This window comes from Bidens hawaiensis, unplaced genomic scaffold (assembly GCF_021521415.1).
Source record: "Bidens hawaiensis isolate Kalapana, Puna unplaced genomic scaffold, B.hawaiensis_p1.1 tig00008566_1, whole genome shotgun sequence".
NCBI classification, from domain to species: domain Eukaryota; kingdom Viridiplantae; phylum Streptophyta; class Magnoliopsida; order Asterales; family Asteraceae; genus Bidens; species Bidens hawaiensis.
In genome coordinates this window covers 173,682-196,658 of record NW_027491617.1, presented here as the reverse complement: position 1 = coordinate 196,658, position 22,977 = coordinate 173,682, and the positions used below count along the sequence as shown (strand labels likewise).

At 34.0% G+C, this 22,977-nt stretch overlaps 3 protein-coding genes across 3 annotated transcripts; all 3 read right to left on the bottom strand.

Moving 5' to 3' along the window:
- Positions 1-676: 676 nt before the first annotated feature.
- Positions 677-5,699, bottom strand: LOC143529504 (oligopeptide transporter 7-like). The gene is made up of 5 exons (XM_077025282.1): positions 5,202-5,699; positions 4,446-4,543; positions 2,779-3,348; positions 1,654-1,909; positions 677-1,565 (listed from the first exon to the last, which is right to left on the bottom strand). Exons 1-5 carry the CDS (start codon positions 5,550-5,552, stop codon positions 774-776), a joined length of 2,067 nt encoding a protein of 688 aa, XP_076881397.1. The 5' UTR covers positions 5,553-5,699; the 3' UTR covers positions 677-773.
- Positions 5,700-9,895: 4,196 nt separating this feature from the next.
- On the bottom strand, positions 9,896-11,800 carry LOC143529503 (aluminum-activated malate transporter 10-like). The gene is made up of 5 exons (XM_077025281.1): positions 11,482-11,800; positions 11,285-11,416; positions 10,726-10,998; positions 10,386-10,630; positions 9,896-10,285 (listed from the first exon to the last, which is right to left on the bottom strand). The coding sequence occupies exons 1-5, from the start codon at positions 11,798-11,800 to the stop codon at positions 9,896-9,898; spliced, it is 1,359 nt and encodes a 452-aa protein (XP_076881396.1).
- An 8,534-nt stretch (positions 11,801-20,334) lies between these two features.
- LOC143529502 (aluminum-activated malate transporter 10-like) lies at positions 20,335-22,217 on the bottom strand. The gene is made up of 5 exons (XM_077025280.1): positions 21,785-22,217; positions 21,570-21,708; positions 21,189-21,463; positions 20,868-21,112; positions 20,335-20,775 (listed from the first exon to the last, which is right to left on the bottom strand). Exons 1-5 carry the CDS (start codon positions 22,113-22,115, stop codon positions 20,335-20,337), a joined length of 1,431 nt encoding a protein of 476 aa, XP_076881395.1. The 5' UTR covers positions 22,116-22,217.
- Positions 22,218-22,977: the final 760 nt, after the last annotated feature.

The window sequence follows — 22,977 nt, the reverse complement described above, 5'->3', positions numbered from 1 at the left end:
AATTGGTGACAAGTCGTTGGCGTTGAGACTAGCGATTAATCGGAATTTTTACAACACACTTCCCCCTTTGCCAGGTCAAAACCCTGACCTGCCCGGCCAAACAACGATAAAAATCTGACATAACCAGTAAAAAATCCGACCATAGCCGAAGGCAGTTCCCACTTGACCCGGTTTTTTGCTTTGTTGACCAAATCTGGAACTGGCTCCGACCCGGTTATTGATTTTGTTGACCAAATCTGAAACCGATACCCACCCAGTGTAATTAATACTGGATTGGCACCTCCATTTTTCACACCTCTAATTTTAGCTATAAGTAATTAATACTGGATTGGCAATCTATATAAAACATTACAATAAGTTTCCATTTGTTGTCTATTATTGATTTTTTTTTATTCACTTCAATAGCCTACACATCATATTTCAATCTTGAAATCAAGAATTAGTGAGTCTACTTAAAAAAAGTTTGTTAACAAGATATATATATATATATATGAATTAATGTAGAGAAACAAGCCAGCAAGCAGCTGAGTAATACAAGAATCATAAACTAACCAAAACAGAATCGAAACAATCGAAGCCTTAGACAGGAAATAACGACATACAAGCAACACAGAATCTTAGAAACATGATGGTGGTGAGCAGCCACATCGACCATGTGTTTTAATATAAAGTAACGTATGCGGTTGAGCAAGAAAATCCAACCACAAAATCAGTGACGGATCCAAAATTTTTACCAGCGTCACTCTTTATATAAAAGTAAAAGGCAAACGGATTCAAAATGCCAAAGCGGGACAACCCTCGACGAAAACCCCAGGAGCCGTAGGACAAGACGCGTAAGGGCACCCGTCAAGATCATTCCCCCACCAATACAAACCAATATCCTCCAAACCCAAACAAAGGTACAACAACACACCCATAAACGCCAACCCTGCATCCAACGCACCCGACAACACATAATTATGCCTTTGCCATAACTCAGGCCTATATCGAAACATCACAAATCCCGATAAAAACCCAACAAATATCCAAGCCGTGTAATTCACAGCTGTAGCCGGCGGCATATTCCCCGTAGCACCAATCAACACTGGCATATTTATCAGTGTGATCCAATGTTGGTCAGGGAAAGCCCTATGGGCTAGCCAGACCAACACAGGAGCTATCGCTCCTATAAGAAAAGCCCAATTGATCATGGTATAAGTTCCTTGATCTCCAAAGATCTTTCGAGGCCCAATCAAACCCCAAATAACCGATGCATCATAGAACACATGGTCCCCGGGACATGTCCAGACGTCAGATGACGAGTCACATATGTTTGGAATCGTCTCCAATAACCACCACGCGGTGCACAAGTACACTAGAGCCGCAATTATGGTTCCAACTATTTGTGCCATGAACATTGATCGAGGCGGTATCTTCATGTAATGACCAAGCTTGAAATCTTGAAGGAAAGTAATTGCTTGTGTCATGCTAATGTAACCATACACCTTGAAGCACATGTTAGCAACCGGATATCCCGGATATATGTACCCGATTATATATTCGGTTATAATGTTCAAACCCGGGGCCTAAAATGATTAAAATCACACCTTATAGTTAATTTAGAATTTTATAAGCTAACAAATTTATTTAAAAAAGATGAATATTTAATATTACTTGGTTAGTGATGGCGGTGAGAACGCCGATAGGGAGAGTGAAGAATACTGCGATCGCACAAGCTAAAACGACACCCCACCATGGCAACTGAAGTTGCTCGTTGTAATATTCACACGTGAATATCGTTAATGATATGTTTACAAAAAGTATGCACCAAAACCACCATTCGGGCACTTGCTTATACTTGCTCATTAGTCTAGTGTGTATGTCCACTTTTTTCTCTTTGAAACTTGACTTGCTTTGCTCCCATATCTCCCTACAATATATGCCACACAAACAAACTAGTTGAGTTCGGGTTCAACGGTTACTATGACTCGTTTGAGGTAAAACACACCCAAATCGACTCGTTAACTTCATATAGGATTTATTTCATTATTTGTTGTTAATAGATGTATAAAGTTGAAAGAATACGATTACATGGGGTACCTTTTGAAACATTTTACAACACATTTTATAATAATAAAAAAAAAGTTGTATTTAGATTTACTAAATACATTAGATATACTACATGGTATTTGAGAAAATTAAATTAAATGTTAAATGAAAACTAAAAAAAAGTTGTATGCCACCTTCTATTTATAAAAGACAGAATTACAAATTTTGTCATTTAAATATATGCGATTTATGGATAATGCCCTTTAAAAAGTTTATTTTCGGGTATATGACAATATACGTTTGTTTTTTGTCCTTTACACTAACCGTCATTCAAAAACTCAGTTAAATCCAAACATGTCAAGACTTAACGGGGTTTTTGTTTAACATATTTTTATTTAGTTTTTTTTAATAATAATATTTAATTTGTTTTTAAATTATAAATACTTAAATAGTATGCATAAAAAAGACTTAAATGTCATCGCATGCTGAGACTTAACGGGGGTTTTGGATGCCGTTAGTCAAAAGGACGAAAATCAAACAAACATGCCATGTTAATGACACCACATGCAAATAAACTTTTTAAAGGACCTGGTCCATAAATCGTGTATGTTTAAAGGACAAAATATGTAATTCTGTCTTTATAAAAATGTTTCAAAATAATACTCCTATAGTCCTATGTAATCACATTATTTTAAAGTACCAATTTTTAAAGAAATTCTTGATATAGTTCACATGTGAAGTTTAACATACCTTCCATGGAAGAGAAACACATGAACCACCATGGACGAAAGAGCCGCAAAGCCAACCCCATAAGTCATAGCGAAAAACGTGCTAAGATACAAAGGCCCTTGTTGTTGATAAGCATCATTATCAAAGTGAAAATTCGAGTCAACGATCGTTGTAATATTATACTCCTGGCCATCGGCTGTGAACAAGCCATCCGAAAAAATCGGGAAGTTTTTCGCATTATATGCATTGAACCAATAAGCAAGGGGAGTGATCACATACATAACCAAGAAGAAGCCAGCAGCAACATTGGCTGTGGCAAACCATGGGCTTGCTAATGGGCTTCCAAGGTAAGCAGAAATGCTGGACCAGTCTAGCCCAATAGCACCTATACCGAGCCCGTGAAGCCCCGACCCGATTTTTTGGGCCATGATTGATGATGGGAAGATCCAGCAGACCCATGAGAGTGAGGTTAACATTTGGAAAAGGTAACCCGGGAAAATGTAGTATGCAAAACTACATGTGAATGCGATTAGAAAGAATTGGGTTCGTGTCAATCCGCCTTTGGGTCGTTTTTCTTTCTCGTGCAATGCCCTGTTCGAGTACATCACATAATTAGTTTCGTGATCGGGTTGTGAGAACTTAGGTTCAAACCTGAACAAGGTGATTTAATTTTAAAAAAAAGCTTGTTTTGTTAAAAAAATAAATAAATTGTAGTATTCAGTTTTTACTAAATTTATATAACAAATTACAATTAATTACAATATTATTGATATCTTCGTTAACTATTTTTGCATTGTTTATTGCACATTTATCATTTTAACCAAAATAATGAATATAAACTTTTAAAGCTTTACATAAATAAAACTTTACATTTTCTTTTCCAAGAATTTAAATTTTTTTCCAAGAAGTTAAATACTTAAATGACTTTTTTCGCAAACAAAAAAATTACAAACTACAAAGCCTGTCTACATGCAACCAATATCATTTAGTATTTTAAAGGAAAAAATATTACACATGTCATAGCTTGTCTACATGCAACTAGTATCCAAAATTATAACTAGTTCATATTATATTATATGAAAAAAATCTAATAAATGTGAGGAAAATAAATGAAATCAACCATTCTCTTTTACTTGATTCTCTAATTTTTAATCATATTTGGTGAGAGGAAAATAAATGAAAAAAAAAAACTACTTAATTTTGGGTTGGCCAAACATATATATAAAGGGCGTGTGCACTAGCTTTGCGATCTATTATATGCAGTCTTACCCTGCATTTTTGTGCAATAAGTTATTTTCAAGGCTTAAACCCATGACCTTAAGATCAATAGGTTATAAAGCAGCAACCTTTCCATTTACTTCAAGACCCTCTCTTGACTAAACACATATCATCTTGTTAAATCATTGTGCCCTTTCCATAAAACATCAAGTCGAGATGTTTTTGTTTCTTAATATAAAAAGAGAGAATATTAATGATGTCACAAATTTGACACATTATGTATTACACGTGAAACATGTAGTGGGCCAACAAGGTGACAAACATCTTTTTGGTTTGGTCTTTGGTATCATTTAAAAAAAAACATTATTGGTTACTTTAGATACATTCACAAAACATTATTTTGAAAAATAGAATTTTTGAAAATGAATTTGAATTTTTTGAAAAAAATAAAAATAAAAATATGTAGTTACCTAAACAAAGAAACTTGAACAAGATTGGATGGCCACCACATCTCAGCTGGCTCCACTAGATACCTTCTGGATATTCCAGCCCAACCAAACCCTAGCAGCTACCACATTTAAACCGTCACATCATCACCACACCCGTTGCAAAATTAAAAAAACTGAATAACCGATTAACCATTGATCTCTATGAGCCAGACTTAACAGGAGTGTGCAATTGTGCATGGTTCGGTTTTGGGCTAGAACCAAACCAAAAACCGAAATCTTAGGTTATAAGTTATTTAAAACCATTCAGTTTCGGTCTTCCGTTTTTGTTTGGGTCCGGTTTGATTTCGGATTTTTGGGTTTTGCCATTTGAACAATTGTACAAAAAAGATTTTTATTAGCAAGTAGTTAATTTATTTGGGTTAAACTATAAATTACACTATTACAAATTATTTAAAATTTAAAATAAAAACAAAAATTTATTAGTTCGGTTCAATTCGAATTTTTTGGGTTTTAGCTACACATAAAACCGAAACCGAAAGTTTAGTTTTTACGAAAACATAACCTTCGGGTCGGCTATTTCATATTGATATTTTCGATTGCATGCACACTCCTAACATTTGAAAACTTAGGTGAAAGTTAGCATACAAATGAAATTAACGTGCTAATTGTGAAAATCAAGTAATTAACATAATTACTCTATGATTTAATTACATAATTACTATATAATTACTCTATTTGATTCTCACGATATTCGTATTTAATAAAAATGAAATTTACCTGAGTTGTGAGAACAACAATGAGTGACACAAAGAAACTCACATGTTGTTTATAAAAAATCTTCACACCCGTAACCACATGAATCGCATACACCGTAACCGCACCTGAATTCGCAAATATCGTGATCAACACATGCTCCTTAACATTAAACGGCCCAGGGTTCATAGTAAACTCCCACCGTGTGCCTTTAAAGAACACACGGTCGGTTATCTTGGCCTCCATTAGGCGGCCAAGTGGCACCACCGCGATCTGGACAGAGATCGCGGTGATGCTGAGTGGTTCGGTCCTGAACCAGAAGAATTGGTTCAGGAACGACAACATGACGCAGGACAACGTTCCCAGTACCCACATGCGGAATGTGAGTACTGGGAGTGTTGTGTCGTCTGTTGTAGGTACGGTCAACGCGACCTGTTCTATAGGTGAGTTGTCGTCCTCTGGTGGCTCAGAGGACGAGTAGGACGACAACAGAAGTGGAACATGGATGGCATCGGAGGGATTGTGTTCCATTGGAGATATTATTATTATGGAGGGAAAATAATATGAAATGAAGAGAATATAATATAAAATAGAAATAGAGGATTTGAATATTTGATGAAGAGCCACCTAACCTAACAACATGTCAACATTGTTTAAATTTTGAACACGAATGATGTACTTCATTACCACGTGGAGGAAGTGAATGGAGTAGGTAAATAGTTACAATAAATAACATTAGAGTAAAATACAATTTTTTTTCTTCTTGTTTTCAAGTTATATTTCAGATGGGATGGGGTAAATGTTTATTGTAACTTTTAATTTTTATTTATAATTTTTAAGTTGAATTATGTTTTAGTAAATTATTGTTTTTATTTCTTAAGTTCTAGTAAAATATTGTTTTATTTTTTAAAGTTGCAAAAAAACAAAATAACAAAACAAAAACAAAAATATTCCTATCACACACCACCCCTAGTAAAAATCCATCACATGTACGTGATGGATTTGATGTTGGTGATGTGGCACCATTTGATTGGGTGGGGTGTGTGATGAGAAATTGCATCACATCCACCACCCCTCCCCCTTAAGATTATATGTAGCGTGCGGTAAATCTAGGGCGATGAGGGGCGACAACACCGTCCCGGGATGATAAAACCGGCGATAATGAGGAGGGCGACTAAAATTTGTCGCCGGTTTGTGTTTTGTTTTTATTATTATTATATATATTATGTGTGTGATATATATAGGGCTATTCAAAAAGCTCGAGTCTCGAAGCTCGGGCTCGTGGCTCGCTCGATAAAAGCTCGAATAAAACTAGCGAAAAAAACTTGATTTGAAACATCCTGAGGTGAGTTGACTCATTTTTGTAACCGAGCCAAAATTGACCTAGGATCGGCTCGATCATGGCTCGGCTCGTTGGATCGATCTTAATCTCGTTTAACTTCAAAATCGAGCTAGAGTCTTAGTTGAGTTGCCACGTTTAATTTCAAGTCCGAGCTCGAAATCACCCTGGCTCAACTCGGGCTCAACTCGTGAACAACCCTATGTATGTATGTATGTATGTATGTATATAGGGCTACAACATCATTACACCGTTAAAACAAAAACTCACTATTTACTGATTGAGCGTCACATGGCATAAAATGACCCCATTTTGTAGCCCATTCACTACACATAGTCTAACTAGCATTCTAAATCGTACTTTATGATGGGATTGTTACCACGTATCACAAACAAATTTGAAAACATTTAAACTGTTCATGCATGTTGGACACGTTGACTCGCAAGTTAAGACGTTAAAATACGAACAAAATTTAGATAAAAAAATGAATTGTAATTATGTGATAGTGTAAAAGTTGCTTTTTAATACATAAATAGTAATTTTATCATCTATGTGGGCACTGCTTGTTTTAAAAAGAATGGCATGTTGATATAAGGGTGCTAAGGGCGGCATCTGCAAGGGGCTTCGGTTTGATCTGGTTGCTCGTCAAAAGCGCCGTGACACCTCAAGTTGGAGAATTGGTTTGGTGGAACCAATTGTGAATGTTTAATCGGCTTTTACGTGTTCATTCGGCTTCCATCTCTATTGATTTGGTTTGGCCATTCGGTTTGCATATTTTAGTAGGTGGCATGTGAATTTGGTAAGGTATTTGCTTGGCTCCAAATACCCTAACAACGTTAATTGGATAAGTTAAGTTTAGCGATATGTCACATAGGGTCTTAACAACGTTAATTAAAGTAAGAATACTTCCCAAATAATGGCTCTTAAAAACCACGCATAAAATGACTTTAATACATAAAAAATGTGTGTTTAATATTTTCAATTTGGGGTACCAGTGAGAGATAAATATCAATATCACCAATTTACAATTATTTGAATAATTCAAATGAATAAAGTAAAATTTAATTGAATTTTATTATGTTAAGGCCCAATCCCATCACCATCATGCATTCATGGACGGCTCCGAAAAATTTGAATTTTGTTATTAAATTTACTTTCTTTTCAAAACTAGCTTTTGAATTTAGCTTGGTTTCAAAATGAGAGCCAAATTGGTTTTCTTAATTTTTTAAATTTGAAACCACTTTATATTATTTCTACACGTTTAAAGTAAAACTCACTCAAATATTTGTTTAGTGTTAAAACTTATAAATACACTTTTATTATTTGGCTGCAAGGAGTTGAAAGATGGAGAAGGGAAGGCCTATGTGACAATTCTCTTGATGGGTGTGCGAGATAGGGAAGGGGAGGATGGAGCAGTGATGGACACAGGAAAAAAATTCACATGGGTCGAAAGAAGTTTGACGTCAAAATTTCATCGTGGTCGATTGGAATTTTAACATATATATACCTATAATAAATTTTTCATCCGACTATCCGTCACTAGAGGGAGTACGACTTTCTCTGGCTAATGAAGCCAAAGGAAGATGAAGATGATATGCAAGTTCTCAAGGTTAATGTAACCTCTATATATAAAATAATAAAATTTTTATTTAGGGAAAGAGATTTGACGTTGATGTAAAAAAGAAAGAGTATGCACAAAGTTAACGAAGTTAGGAAGGTTAGACACACACATTTTGCATCCTTATCGATCAAGCCTAATGTTTATGGGCTTGTAGTATAGTGAAGTTCAAACTTCAAAGCTTTATATCAATAGATTTGAGACAAATGGGTGATTTGTGAAGTAAAATCTAAGAATAAAAAATGAAAAAAATCTCAAAATTAATGATTGTTGAAATCTAGCAATACCAAGTAAAGAAGTAAATCGTATATCACGGGCTACAACTACAATCCACTGGGCTTGAGTTAAATTTGATGGGCTAGTAAATTGTGCATCGTCCATTAATAATCAATGACCAGAAGGCAAACGGACAACAAACTACGTCGCTAGCCCTTTTTAGATAGCAAAAGTAAGTCGTTTAGAAATAACATTCATAAAAGTGGGATGATAACATTACTATTCATGACCTGTTGAACATGACTAAAATTACTATTCTTGATCCATTAGCAATAAAACTTTGATTTCAAATGCTTCAAGTAGCAGTGAGCTTACATATGTGTTTAATTATCTAACTAGACTTAATTATGTAGAGAAATTATTTAGAACATGTCCTTGTATGTGCTACGTTTAGTTATACTTATAAGCATTTGCTAGTTGCTCATATGACAGATTCATATTCATATTCATATTTATATACTACTTTCAAAACTAATAAGTTTTCACTTAATTGTAAGTTTGTAACACATGTATATATACAAAATCAGTACACAACTATCTATATAAGAACAAAAACGAAACTAAAGCAACGAGGAGTTGCCTGCGCTAGGTGCATCATGGCGTGTTTAATTATGTTACCAACTTATTAACTTCTATAAGGAAATACATAACCATTGTATATATACTTATGCTCGTTGAAAGACGATGTACCATATAATCTACAAAACCCACACTTACATATATTTATAAAGAACGGACTGAAAATGCTCTTAGCATTTATCAACACATAATACTCCCTCTCATTCTCACATATTCTTGCTACATCTAAAACAAAACATTCGTAGTTAATTCTCCAAATATATTTAATTAAAAATTTCGGGATGTTACATTATAAATTAATCTTCGATTAAAAGTATGTATATATAAAACGAAATTAATACTCTTGCCATAAGAAGAATAAAAATGGAACTAAAATAACAAGGAACTGCCTATGTTGGGTGTATCAGGATGTATTTATGTTATAAAATTATTAAATTACATCAGAAAACATGTCATCAAGGTTGTATATACTTATACTCGTCGAAAAACGATCACATGTTCTTCACTGGAAACAATCTCTTGGCCGGTTCTTGATCGAATGCTTTCTGATCGAATGATAATCCAGTATTTGCTCTTGGACACCATAGTTGTAAATGTAATCACATTTAAACTATGTAATTGTTCTTCAAACTTTATTGAAACTGATATGAAATTGCGTTTATATAAACGAAACTAACAGACGCGACTCTTGGATATTTGATAACTATCAAAATGATTATCATTAACATTTTTAAGTAACTTGCATAGTAACAAGGCTATGGTTATTCAATGCATATCACAAATGTAACAAAGCTCAACGCCATTATTCAAGAACTAGACAAGTAACGAAAAACATAAAATAAACGAACCCACTCGATGTAATGAGTTGATCGACTAACACAATCTTGTTAGCTATATGATATTTTTTTAGAGTTTTACTTCATTTTCTGGTTGTTTAAACCGAGCCTTTTCTGCCAACTCTTCCACTGCTTTCATCATATGTTCTTCTATCCTAGAAGCGGTTTCAATTAATAAAGATGCAAAACTCATTAGCGGTATGACTTCTGGCATTACTATAATTTCACTCAGCTCATTTTTCTCTTCATGATAATGTGGTTGGATTAGCAAATCTAGAAGGGAGTTTAAGTCACTTTGTAGTTCACGAACTGTGTGGTTCATATCTTTAGCCATCATGTTTATCTTTGCCGATCTTGTCATCGTGCTTACAGTTGTTGCTAGTTCTCTTATGACATTCGATGAAGTTGTGCTTAGATTCATGCATGATGTTTCAAGATGGTTCTTTATTAATTCCGGGACCTATGTTTACAACCATGAAAGCGTGTTTATGTGTTTATTAATATTCGGCTTCGTGTATAAAAGGTGACAATATTTGAATAGATCAGATATAAGGATTCACCTGATTCTTGGATGCCAAGCAACTAGTTAATGTTTCAATGCAATAAGCACAACTACGTGACGATGCGCCTATTTTAAGGTAATTTTTCCATGGGTGTCGGAAATTGAAACGCCCATGTGCGGGCTCCCATCGAGCAAAGTTTGCCATGGATTCTTCGGAGGCTTTTGAATTCAACACACATTTATAACTTTGTAAACTTTTCTTAGATTCCTCGTCACCGCAACAAAAATAATCAGCTACACAGCCTTCATAAGAAAATAATGTTGTTTAAGAGATGGTAAAAGACTAAAATCATGTAACTTGTAATGATGTTATTTGCATGCATGTTTGAAGTACTTACAATCTAGGGATTTTGCAAGCATATCCATGTTATGCGAGACAAGACGATGGAGCTCTAAACCCGCCCAAACAGGAAAAACAACCATGCTAGTTATAATGCACAAACAAGTCCCTATGATTATGGTTGATAACCTTTCATGAGCCATGTGTAGGAGATGATCAACACGGTACCCCGACAATGCGACTAGGCTGTATGTAAGAATGAAGATGGTGCATCCATAGTCGAACCTAGCTTTCACTACTGGGATAAATCTTGAAAACGTTGTAGCGGAAGCTGTTAAGAAAATCATTAGTTTGTGAAACTAAGGGGCTGTTTGTTTACATTTGAATGGAACCATTCAGATGTTTCCTTCAGACTTCAGACTGTTTGGTTTCAAACAGAAAAACATTTGAATGGTTAAAATTAGGTTTGAATCATTCAGACTTATTGTTGTTGCTGAATGTGACAGATGCTCATACAGATTTGACTTATTCAGATCTGAATTAACCAAACAGCCCCTAAACTTAGGATATATGTTTATTGATAGACAAAATTTTATAATATGACTTTTGTAAGTTACCTAATATGAAGAGGGAAATCCCCATAATATATGGCTCAAGTTGGTGGCTAGTGTGACTAGCAATCCAATGAATCCCAAGTGCAGCAAGAGAAGTGGCACAAGTTCTGTTCAAACACTTGTACAAAGTTCCACCTACAATGTTTATACACATTAGCATGTTTCTCTTAAAGTATATTGGTTTTGAATCAAATACCTACCAACAGTATATTCGAAGACGACGACAACGGTCATAACCGCCCAAATGGCACTTCCACCAACACCATCATACAAAGGTCTCATGTAACAAAACAAAGAAACAACCATTAAAGCCACCCCAACTTTAAGGCAATGGAAAATTTTTCTAGGGTCATCAACCCCTAAATCCCATGCCTTCTTCACAAACATCCACACTCTCGTCACAAACCGAACAATCAAACTCTTTAATCGCATCCCTCCATGCTTGTGCTCGTGCTCAAGCACCATTGTTGATCCATCGTCCACTCTAATACTCCACTCAACTCCATTCTTGTTAGCCATTATTAAGTGTGGAGAACAAGAACAAGAGTACAAGACCCTGAAGAGAATACGGCTAATAATGTTCTAGATAATTAAGCTATGCCTTTATTGATTTGCTATATGACATTTAGTGTATTTATAACCAAGATTTAGTGACCACTTTGTATATGCAGAATAAGTGGCTACATAATATAATGTGGCATCATATTTTCTGGTTAGATAAGTCAATATAGGGCGCATGGCATACATATGTCACTTTCTCGATCTCAAATAGCAATGCTCAACATAGTCACAAAGCACAATACAGATCAATATTGCTTTTAGCTAGCATGAGATATTTTAACTAAGTCGATCATTTACATATCGGTAAGGTCATATGCGGTAACTTATGTTCTTTCAAGACACCTGAACCTGCATGTTCCTTCTTAAATACATATATTTATTGATGTCCAAGACTTACATTTTAACCTCTGAGTGTTGTGGGTGCCAAAACCTATGTTCCCGCCACATCACTAAGGAATAACGCCACCATCACTACAACCTTCGGAGGTCTTGGGGCGCTAATGCCTTAACAAGCAAAGAGGCTCAAAGCAGTGGGACCACAATCAACTTCAACCAATCGGAATCATTCATTCGTAAATTTATAAAAAGCAATTTGATTATAAACTTGGTTAGTTAAAGCCCCTACACTATACATGATTTATGAGTTATTTAGTTAGTTAATATCCCAGTTCCTACATGACATTATTTTTGGTTAACTAAACTCATTCTAACTACTCTTGGTCTTACTAGACCCTAGGAGTTTATTTCATCCAAAACTACATGCTAGAAGCTAATTGGTTTCTAACCAACAGAAATTGATCAAGAAAACTTCAAAAATTGTAATTGGATAGGTGGCATAACTCATGCAGTACAAAAATAAATAAACGCCTAGCTAAGTAGCTGGCAAATGGCAATGGCAATGGCAATGATGACGGCCCTTATTGTGATGCATACAAAAGGAGGGTACCCCAAATAAATTTTTTTTTCAAAAAACACATATAATAATATCAAAGAATAAAATAGTATGAAAGTCGAGAGAAGATAGCCTCGGTATGACGGAGAAGCTTATGCTATTTCGCATAAAGCCCTTGATTTGCCTCATTTACTCTCACTAGTTGATCCAAATAAGATTATGTTACCTCTCGAATCAACTCCATTAACATAAAACATAAAATAAAAAGTGAAAATATGTGCGACGGAAATAAACGTGTAATAGAAATAGTTGCTATATAACTAGGGATTAATTTATGCCCATCACAAGCTCCGTTGTTTTACACAACTGGTTAGTTGCCATAATTATTAATGGATTCCGGCTAGTGAAAATTCCATCGTTGATTTCACACATCTCTTCTCTTAGTCCCCGGCCAGTCCTCGTAATATTAATGGTTATCACTACTAGAAACTAAGTCATTTAATTTTCTATGCCAAATATTGTTGGAAATGGATAGATAATGTTTCTCGGTTCTTTTCGAAACTTGATTGCCAAATTAGGGGTTTCAAGATCTTGAAATTTCCTGAGATTTTCATAGAAAATCGGCATTTTCTATGTTCTTTTAAGTCACAAATTCTATAGCAAAAGTGCACACAAAGTTTTATTTACACTTGTGCAAGTGTTTACTTTTTTATTTATTTGAAAAGGACTTAATTAGGACATGAATGGCAAATTGGCAAGTCTACCTTTTAACCAAATTTGTAAAATGTAAAAAATTGATTTCTTTGGTTTGTTTAGACTCTTCACTTAAATCACTATGGAGTGGGAAGAGCACTTATCTCTCCTTTATACACCAACCCAAAATTAAAAAGCAAGAGTAAATTTAATAATTCGTCCCTAGACTTATGCTCAATCCGCAAGCTTACTTCGACCATAAAATACCTAATAATAATAACAGAAAAATAAACGTGCACGTACCCACACAGCCATCTTTGTTTTTATATATCTTCATCTTTCTTATTCTTCGTTTATAACGAACATATCGAAAATGCCCTCAAGGCACGCAATCGCGAATGTCAGAGACCAAATCAAGATAAAATAGTTGATTTCTCATAGAAGAGTACTCAGAAAAGAAGCTCTAGGTGCCCTATAAACGTCTTAATTAAGTACAAAGCCAAAGTTATAGTTTGCTCAGCAAATCTTCCACTTTTGACACACTCTTCATTCCAAGAATATTGTTAACTAATGTCATTTACCCATGTTTCAACCTTTAATAAATTTATCATTACATTGATATCACCATCGTGAAAAGAGAATAAGCCAATAAGGTTTTGTATTTCTGTCCTGTCTACATCCGTAGTGGGTATGATCTTGCATTTTCACTTAATATATAAAGATATCACTTTGAATAAATTATATAAATGGCTTGTGGTGAACACACAGTTTTAAATAGTCTCTTAAGTGGAAGAAACTCAAGAAAGTATATAACTTTATAAAAGTCTCTAAATTATATATATATATAATAACTTAGCGCCAGAAATGCGAGAAATGATATATAACCTTTGATTTAGATTGATCTAAGGCCTACAACGTTTATGACATTTTTGTAATAATTGAAAACTGTTTTTTATTAGGTTTTAATAAAAAGGATGTTGTAATTTTCTTGTTATAACAAATATAGAAACTCATAAATGTTAAAGAGAATCCTATTGACTTCGAAATAAATACATAGTTTATACCAGTTTACAAAAACACTATTGTAGTTTTGTGTATACAGACTCCTACACAATGAAAAAAGACTTACACTTACTTTGAAATGCTATACCAGTTGACAACCTACACAAGCTCCTACACAATGTGATATGCAAACTCTCATACACATGTAAACATAACAGGATGACCTACACTAATTTATGTTGAGCCTACATAGTTGCAACGTGTTCCTACGATGTTATGATTAGCCTACACTGTAATGATAAACCTGCATAAAGTACATATGCTATTTGTTCCTACACCGGTATTATAAACATACACTCATAATATTGATTTGCATCTTTCTCATATATTATATTTATTATCAACTGCTGATTACTTGCTCAACTTTATGTTGTCAAATCTATTGTATTTTGTACACAGATTGCAGATTATATACATGGTTGAAGTGAAGATATGTTGTGTTTGTACGTGGTTGCTTTAATAAAATAATTTAGATGTGGTCATAAATATTATATGATAGTGTCTTTTAAGCTGTGAGCAATCAATTCGCGCCCCGATATTTTCTTCATAGGTTGGGGTTTGACAAAAGTGTAGCGTTAAGAGAACGTAGTGTTAAGAAAATGCAGTGTTAAGAAAACTCTGTGTTAAAGCATGAAGAAAATGTGGCAATAAGAAAACGCAACGTCAAGAAAACGCGCCGATAAGAAACCCAGCGTTTAGAAAACTAAATGTTAAGAAAACACATCGTTAAGAAAACGCAACGTTAGTGAAACACAACGATAAGAAAATGAGGCGTTAAGAAAAGTAAAATAAAAAAATGACCATAAAACCAAACTAATGACCAGTTTTGACAAATTTCACGGTTATTAAACAATTGAAAATGTCAATGAATTTCAGCTCGCTATTAGCAACGGATTTCTGCCCGTCACATACTCCATTATTTTACAAAGCTCGTTAGTTGCGATATAGTTACTAATGGATTCCAGCTCTCGAAAATTCTATTATTGATTTCACACAAATATGCTCTTAGTTCTCACAATAGTAATTGTTGTCATTACTAGAAAACTGAGATTTCATTTAAAATACGAGATGTTTTTCCTTAAAGATATTCATTGAAAATCGTGTTTTTTTTTCTTTTTCCGTTTATTTCACAATTTTTTATTGCAACAGTGAACATGAAGATTTATTTACATTTGTGCATTATTATATTTAATTTATAGTTATAGATAATGTAGCTTTTAAAAGACTGAGTTTTGCAATTAAAAAAACTGGGTTGTGACGCAGCATGTTGTCCGCTTGAATTCTGTTTTATTGTAATCACTATGTTTGAATTAATAAATTAATATACAATTTTTGTGAAAAAAAATAAATAAAAATTTATGATTTATATGTAACGGAATTAATTAGGACATAAATGACAAGTGTACTTTTTAACCAAATTTGTAACTGTAAAGAACTAATTTTATTGGTTTGTCTAGCCTGTTCACTATGGAGTGGGAAGAACACTTATCTCACTTTTATGCATGCACCAACTTGAAAGGCAAATCCAAAAATAAAAAGCAAGAGTAAACCTAATATTTCGTCCCTAGACTTATGCTCAATCTGCAAGCTTTACTTCAACCATAAAATACCTAATGAAAACAATAGAAAAGTATAATATGCACCCGCCATCTTTGTTTTATTTATTTATTTCGTATGACAACTTTTATTAAAAACAGTACAACCAACAAGACGTAAGAAGTCAAAATAACAAACACAACTTAAAAGTAGAAAAACACACTAATAATTCCAAAACAAAGTTTTGTACGATGATCTATTTTAATAAAAAGATAGGCCAATGATATGATCTTTTCCATCATTTCAGAAAGCCAAACAAGATACCAAGCCTAGATAAAATAGCTGATTTCGAATAGAAGAGTACGCAGAAAGAACTTCTTGGTGGACTATACACATCTAAATTAAATACAAGCCAAAGTCATAGTTTGCTCAAAAGAAAATCTTCAACTTTTGACACACTCTTAATGTATGTCCTTTTCGCATGTTTACACCTTCAATATATGTTATCATTATATTAATATCACAAATGTGAATAGAGAATAAGGTTTTGTACCTCTGTCCTTTATACATCCATAGTGGGTATAATTTCGCACTTTCACTAAAAATATAAACATATCAAATCACTTTGAATAATTTATACAAATGGCTGGTGGTTAACATACACTTTTAAAATAGTCTCAAGTGGAAAAAGTATACTACTTTAAAATAGTTTCTTAATTATTAATAAAAAAAGTATAAGAATTGCCATTGTTTTTAAAACCCATTAGTTATTTCTTTTATTTTTACACAGATTTTATTTCATTAAAAAGTAGTGTTTATATTGATACAAAAGGCAAACGGGTCACAATCTGCGCCGCTAGCCCTTTCTAGATAGCAAAAGTAAGTCATTGAATAATAGCATTCATAGAATGTGGAGGTTATAACATTATAATTCTTGACCCTTTGGATATGACTAAGTATTTTTACAACCTCATTCGCTAGGAAACCAATAGTATCAAATGCGAAGGGTAAAAACACATAGTGTTGTCAAGACATACTTCCTTGTGTTTGGTCACCTTGCATGAAACAACTTTTGATGTAGCCTAACCTGAACCACTGTGAAGACACAACTACCCAAGCCCATAAAAGGGGAAACCCTTGTTAGATCTAACATGCGTGTTTCTCCATATCCATTCAGAGACCAAAATATCAGCTGATCTAAGAGTTGGATTTCCATCTAACGGGTCAATTAAGAAATTTACAAGTGTTTCTTTTCTAAAATGGATGTTCGTATAACAGAACTTTTATATCAAATAACTAACTATTCTATCATTTCTTATCTTACAGTTATGGTCCTTAAACCTACAATCGATCAAAACAAACATACAATACCAGAGCACAACATGGAAAAAACAAGTTTTGGTTTTAGCTCTCACGACCCATTTTCTTAACCAGGTTAGCACGATCCCGTATGATACTATTGGTTGCAACATAACTTGATTGTTGTCCAAGGCTTTCATTAGACAAAAGGGTGCCGCCTACAATAAAATATGATCAAGTGTTTCAATTAATAAAGATGCAAAACTCATTAGCGGGATGACTTCAAAAAGTGGCATTACTGGCTAATTTTTCTTCCCGTGATCATGTGGTTGGATCAACAAATCTAGAAGGGATTTAAGTCATTTTGTAGTTCCCTAACCACATTTTTCATATCTTTAACCGTTATGTTTATCTTCACTGATTTTGTCATTGTGCTCACACTTGTTGCTAGTTCTCTTATAACATTTGATGAAGCTGTGCTTAGATTCATGCATGCTGATTCAAGATGGTTCTTTATTGATTCCGGTACTACACACATGGGGTGATGTCCCGCTTTGGTACCATAGAAAGGAAGAAATTAGCTTTACCCTACACTCCTACGTATGATAATTCATCATTTATACATATGACATACATTTTTCAACATTTTAAGTGCACTTACTAGAAAATTCACATTAGTTATATTTAAATTCTGTAGGCTGAAAACCCTTTTTTCAACCAAAAGGGCAGGGCCGACAATTCGTGTCTTAACATGTTTGAAGTGGCGCGCTTAACAAGTATCAAACATGAATACGACTCGTTTAACTACTTTATTTAGCATGACTATAAGACAGTTTTAAGTTTCATATACCAATAAACAGAGGCGGACCGAGGCATATATTAAGGGGGGCAACCGCCCCCTTAAAAAATATTTTTGGTATAACTTTTCACAAAAATCCTAATTGCCCCCCCCCCCCCCCCCCCCCCCTCTTTAAAATTTTGATTAAGCCTCTCTATTCCCCCCTAAACATGATAGAAAATAGAATATTCCGGCGAATAATGGCGGCACATGGTGGTTTCTTTGCTGCATATCTGTTAGGATGTAAGGAGGATGTAGAAGAAGAAAATACGTTTACAGCTAGGGTTAATATGGAATTTATTTAATATCAGATGGGCTTTTTAAAATAAAGCCCAAATAAAGCTTAAAAAATAAAAAAACTATATGACATAATAATATTGGGCCTATGATGATATATAGTAATTTAAAAGTCCATGCTTCACTAATAAATATAAATAATTATATTATAACCTAAGTTATAAACGTTTCATTAAGTTTGTTAATTCAATAAAAAAAAATATCATACATTCTTTATTTTGTTTGATTACCATGTGTTGTGTTTTTTTATTTTGTATTATTTTATTGCTATGTTTTATTTGGATTTTGTTTATTTGTTTTTTTTCCGTTTCATAAATATAATAACAGTACTACATATATTTTATGGAGTTAAAAAGGAGAGCATGGTCTAAATACCAAAGAAAATTATATTGCGAACTTTGGGTTAAAATCTATTGCTTCGGCCGCCACCACGTATATATAAACATAAAACATCGTATATAAATAATTAAGCTCAAAGCTATACAATAAATAAACATTTAAGCCTTTTTAATGACGATTGATATGCTTTTGTCATGTATGTAAAACTTAATTTAGTCTTATCTTTTTATTATGTCACAAGGATCGTCTCGATCCAACCTGGTAAGGACCGAAAAAATCATTAATAGTGATACTCAGACTAACTTCAAAAAACTCCGCCACCAAGAAAAAATTTTTTGGGTCTACCAATGCCAATAAAGAAAAGTGATGGAGTCTAGCCTACTAATTTCAGTTGTTTAAGAAATAAAAAAAAAATCGCATACCGTACTTTTTTGATTAACAAGTCTTATCGTGTCTTAAACCGGTACCCAATTGTCAGCCCTGCCACAAGGGCCTGATTTTCTATATCGCTTTAGGTTCCCAAGATAGTTGGGTCGACCCTGGATCACATGCAAACACCAAGTATGGTAAAATACCAAGTGAAGTGGGGTTTTGAAATGAGAAGTTGGTGATGAATTTATATGGGGATGGGGCCGAGGCCGGGGAATTTGGTCAAAAGAAATGGGGAAGTATATCTAAATAAAACAAAGAGGGGAAGGTGAGTCTAGTTGGTAGTGTGGAATGATATTTCTAAGTAGTGTGGCATATGATTGGTGGTGCTCTATGGTCAATTAGTAAATAAAAAGATTGAAAAAGAAAAGGGTTTGAGAGCCGGTTCATAGAAGTAGAATTAAATGGAAGGAAAAATATTAAATAACTCTTGCGTATTTTTCATATGTGGCTAGAAATGATGTGATCTCATAGTGGTGTAAAAATCTTTGTACAAAGGATGGGTTAAGTATATAATTTAGGTTTTAAGTGTTTTAGTAATTTATAATTTAGTGTAGTTAGTTTAGTTTAGGTTTCAAATAACCTTTTAGTTTAATTAGTTACATATGGTGTTTAGTGAGATTAGATATATGTTTGGAGATGATTTAGACAGTAGTTTAACATTAGAGAAGGTTTAATATTAGTTAGTAATTAGTCAGGATTTTATTTGTATATGATATTATCATTATTTTTTCTAGCTTTACTTGAGGTTGGATGAACATGTCTAAACCGATTTAATCAAGTGCAATGAACTTGAAAAATCCGTAATTGTTATTAACGTCAGACAGCGAGTTGATAACTAGTTATAATCGTCAGCTAGTTGTTCGTATGAATTACTTGTGTACTTTTATATATATTTCTCCTAATTTCAGTTATACACTTCATTCAAAAATTTGGTAAGTTTCCACTGAATTGTAAGATTGTAACACATGTACACAAAATGAGTGCAATAAGAATGAAAATGGAACTAAAATAACAAGGAACTGCCTACACTAGGTGCATCAGAATGTTTTTATGTTATCATATCATTAAGTTTCTTCGAAAAATACGTCACCAATGTGTATGTACTTATACTCGTTGAAGGGCGATCGCATTTTCTTCATCAGAGACAATCTTTTTGAGTTTTACTTCATCTTCTGGTTGCTTAAACTGAGCCGATTCTGCCAACTCTTCCACTTCTTTCACCATATTTTCCTCTATCCTAGAAGCGGTTTCTAATAAAGATGCAAAACTCACTAGCGGAATGACATCTAGCAACGGCATTATTGTAATGTCCTTCGGCTCATTTTTCTCCTCATGATCATTTGGTTGGATCAGCAAATCCGAAAGTGATTTCAAGTCATTTTGTAGTTCCCTAACCGCATTTTTCATATCTTTAACCGCTATGTTTATCTTAACTGGTCTTGTCATTGTGCTCACTGTTGTTGCTAGTTCTCTTATAACATTTGATGAACTTGAGCTTAGATTCATGCATGCTGATTCAAGATGGTTCTTTATTGATTCCGGAACCTGTTTAAGAACAATGAAAGCTTCTTTGATTAATATCCAATTTCGTGTATCAAAAGTGATAAGACTTGAGTTAATAAGGATTTAGTATTCACCTGATTCTTAGAAGCCAAGCAACTTGTGAGTGTTTCAATGCAATAAACACAACTACGCGATGATGCGCCAATCTTAAGGTATTTTTTCCATGGATGTCGGAAATTGAAACGCCCATGTGCGGGCTCCCATCTAGCAAAGTTTGCCATGGATTCTTCGGAGGCTTTTGAATTCAACACGCATTTATAACTTTGTAAACTTTTCTTAGTTTCTTCGTCACCGTGCCCAAAATAATCATCTACACAACCTTTACAAGATAAAAATGATAATTAAAAGTTGGTCATATAATATAACTATGAAAGTTGGATGATGTTAGTACTTACAATCTAGAGATTTTGCGAGTTTATCCATGTTACGAGGGACGAGAAGATGAAGCTCTAAACCAGCCCAAACAGGAAAAACAACCATGCTAGTTATAATGCACAAACAAGTCCCTATGATTATGGTTGATAACCTTTCATGAGCCATGTGTAGGAGATGATCAACACGGTACCCTGAGACCGAGACTAGGCTGTACGTAAGAATGAAGATGGTGCAACCATAATCGTATCTAGCTTTCACTACGGGGATGAATCTTGAGAACGTTGTAGCGGAAGCTGTTATAGTTAAGAAAGTTATCATTAGTTGGTGAAACTTAACTTAGGATATATCATATATGTTTGTTTAATAAGCAAATTTTCATGATATGATTTGTTGAAGTTACTAGTATGAAGAGAGAAATGCCCATAATATATGGCTCAAATTGGTGGCCAGTATGACTAGCAATCCAATGAATCCCAAGTGCAAGAAATCCAGCAAGAAAAGTGGCACAAATTCGGTTCAAACACTTGTACAATGTTCCACCTATTACAATATAACTACACATTAGAATGTTTTTCTTGAAGTAAAGTAAGATTGGTTTCAAATTAAAATAACCTACCAACGGTATATTCAAAAACGACGACAACGGTCATAACAGCCCAAATGGCACTTACACCAACACCATCATACAAAGGTCTCATGTAGTAAAACAAAGAAACAACCATTAAAGCCACCCCAACTTTTAGACAATGGAAGAATTTTCTAGGGTCATCAACCCCTAAATCCCATGCCTTCTTTAAAAACATCCACACTCTCATCACAAAGCGAACCACCAAACCTTTCAATCGGTCCCATAATCTTGTCACTCCATGCGTGTGCTCGGTCTCTAGCACCATTGATGATCCATCACCCACCCTGATACTCCACTCAACTCCATTCTTGTTAGACATTGTTACAAAAGCATATGACTATAGAGAATGGTGTCAAATGCTAGATAATTAAGCTATGCTTTTTGTTGATTTGCTATGGGACATCTAGTGTATTTATACCCAAGATTTGGTGTGACCACTTTCTATATGTAGAACAAATATTATAAAAAGAAGAAATTAAACTAGCTTTAATTAATTTAGATGGCTAGATAATATAATGTCGCATCATATATTCTGGTTAAGTAGGTCAAGATAGGGTGCATGACATACATATGTCACATTCTCTCATATAAGTAATAACAATGCCCAACAGTCACAAAGCACTATAGATCAATGTTGTTTCCTTACGTAATTAATGCACTAAATGGCCTGCTTTTAGTTCTTTAGAGGATGGGATATATTAATTAAGCTGATCATTTACATTGGTTGAATTTCATATATTCTACATGTCATTAGGTAATGTCGCATGTTGATGACACGTTCACACGGAGCTTAAATTTCGTGTAAAATGTGATAATTACTAATTAGCATAACTTATGTTCTTTCAAGACACTTGTACCTATTTTTTTCTTGTCCATGGCTTACAGGTTAAGCTCTAATTGGATTAGGTATATTTTAAAGGGTTAATGGGATCCTAGATGGAGTTTATTTCATTCATAACTACATACTAGAAGCTAGTTGGTTTCTTACCAACATACTTTGTTCAAGAAAACTTCAAAAAGAAAACTAGTTCTTGAAATAGGATTTGGGGACAATTTTTAATGCGTTGAGTAAAATCTTGATCAGGTTTTATAAGATGTCAATAAAACTAGTTCTTGAAATAGGATGGGGGACATTTTTAATGCGTAGAGTAAAATCTTGATCAGGTTTTATAAGACGTCAA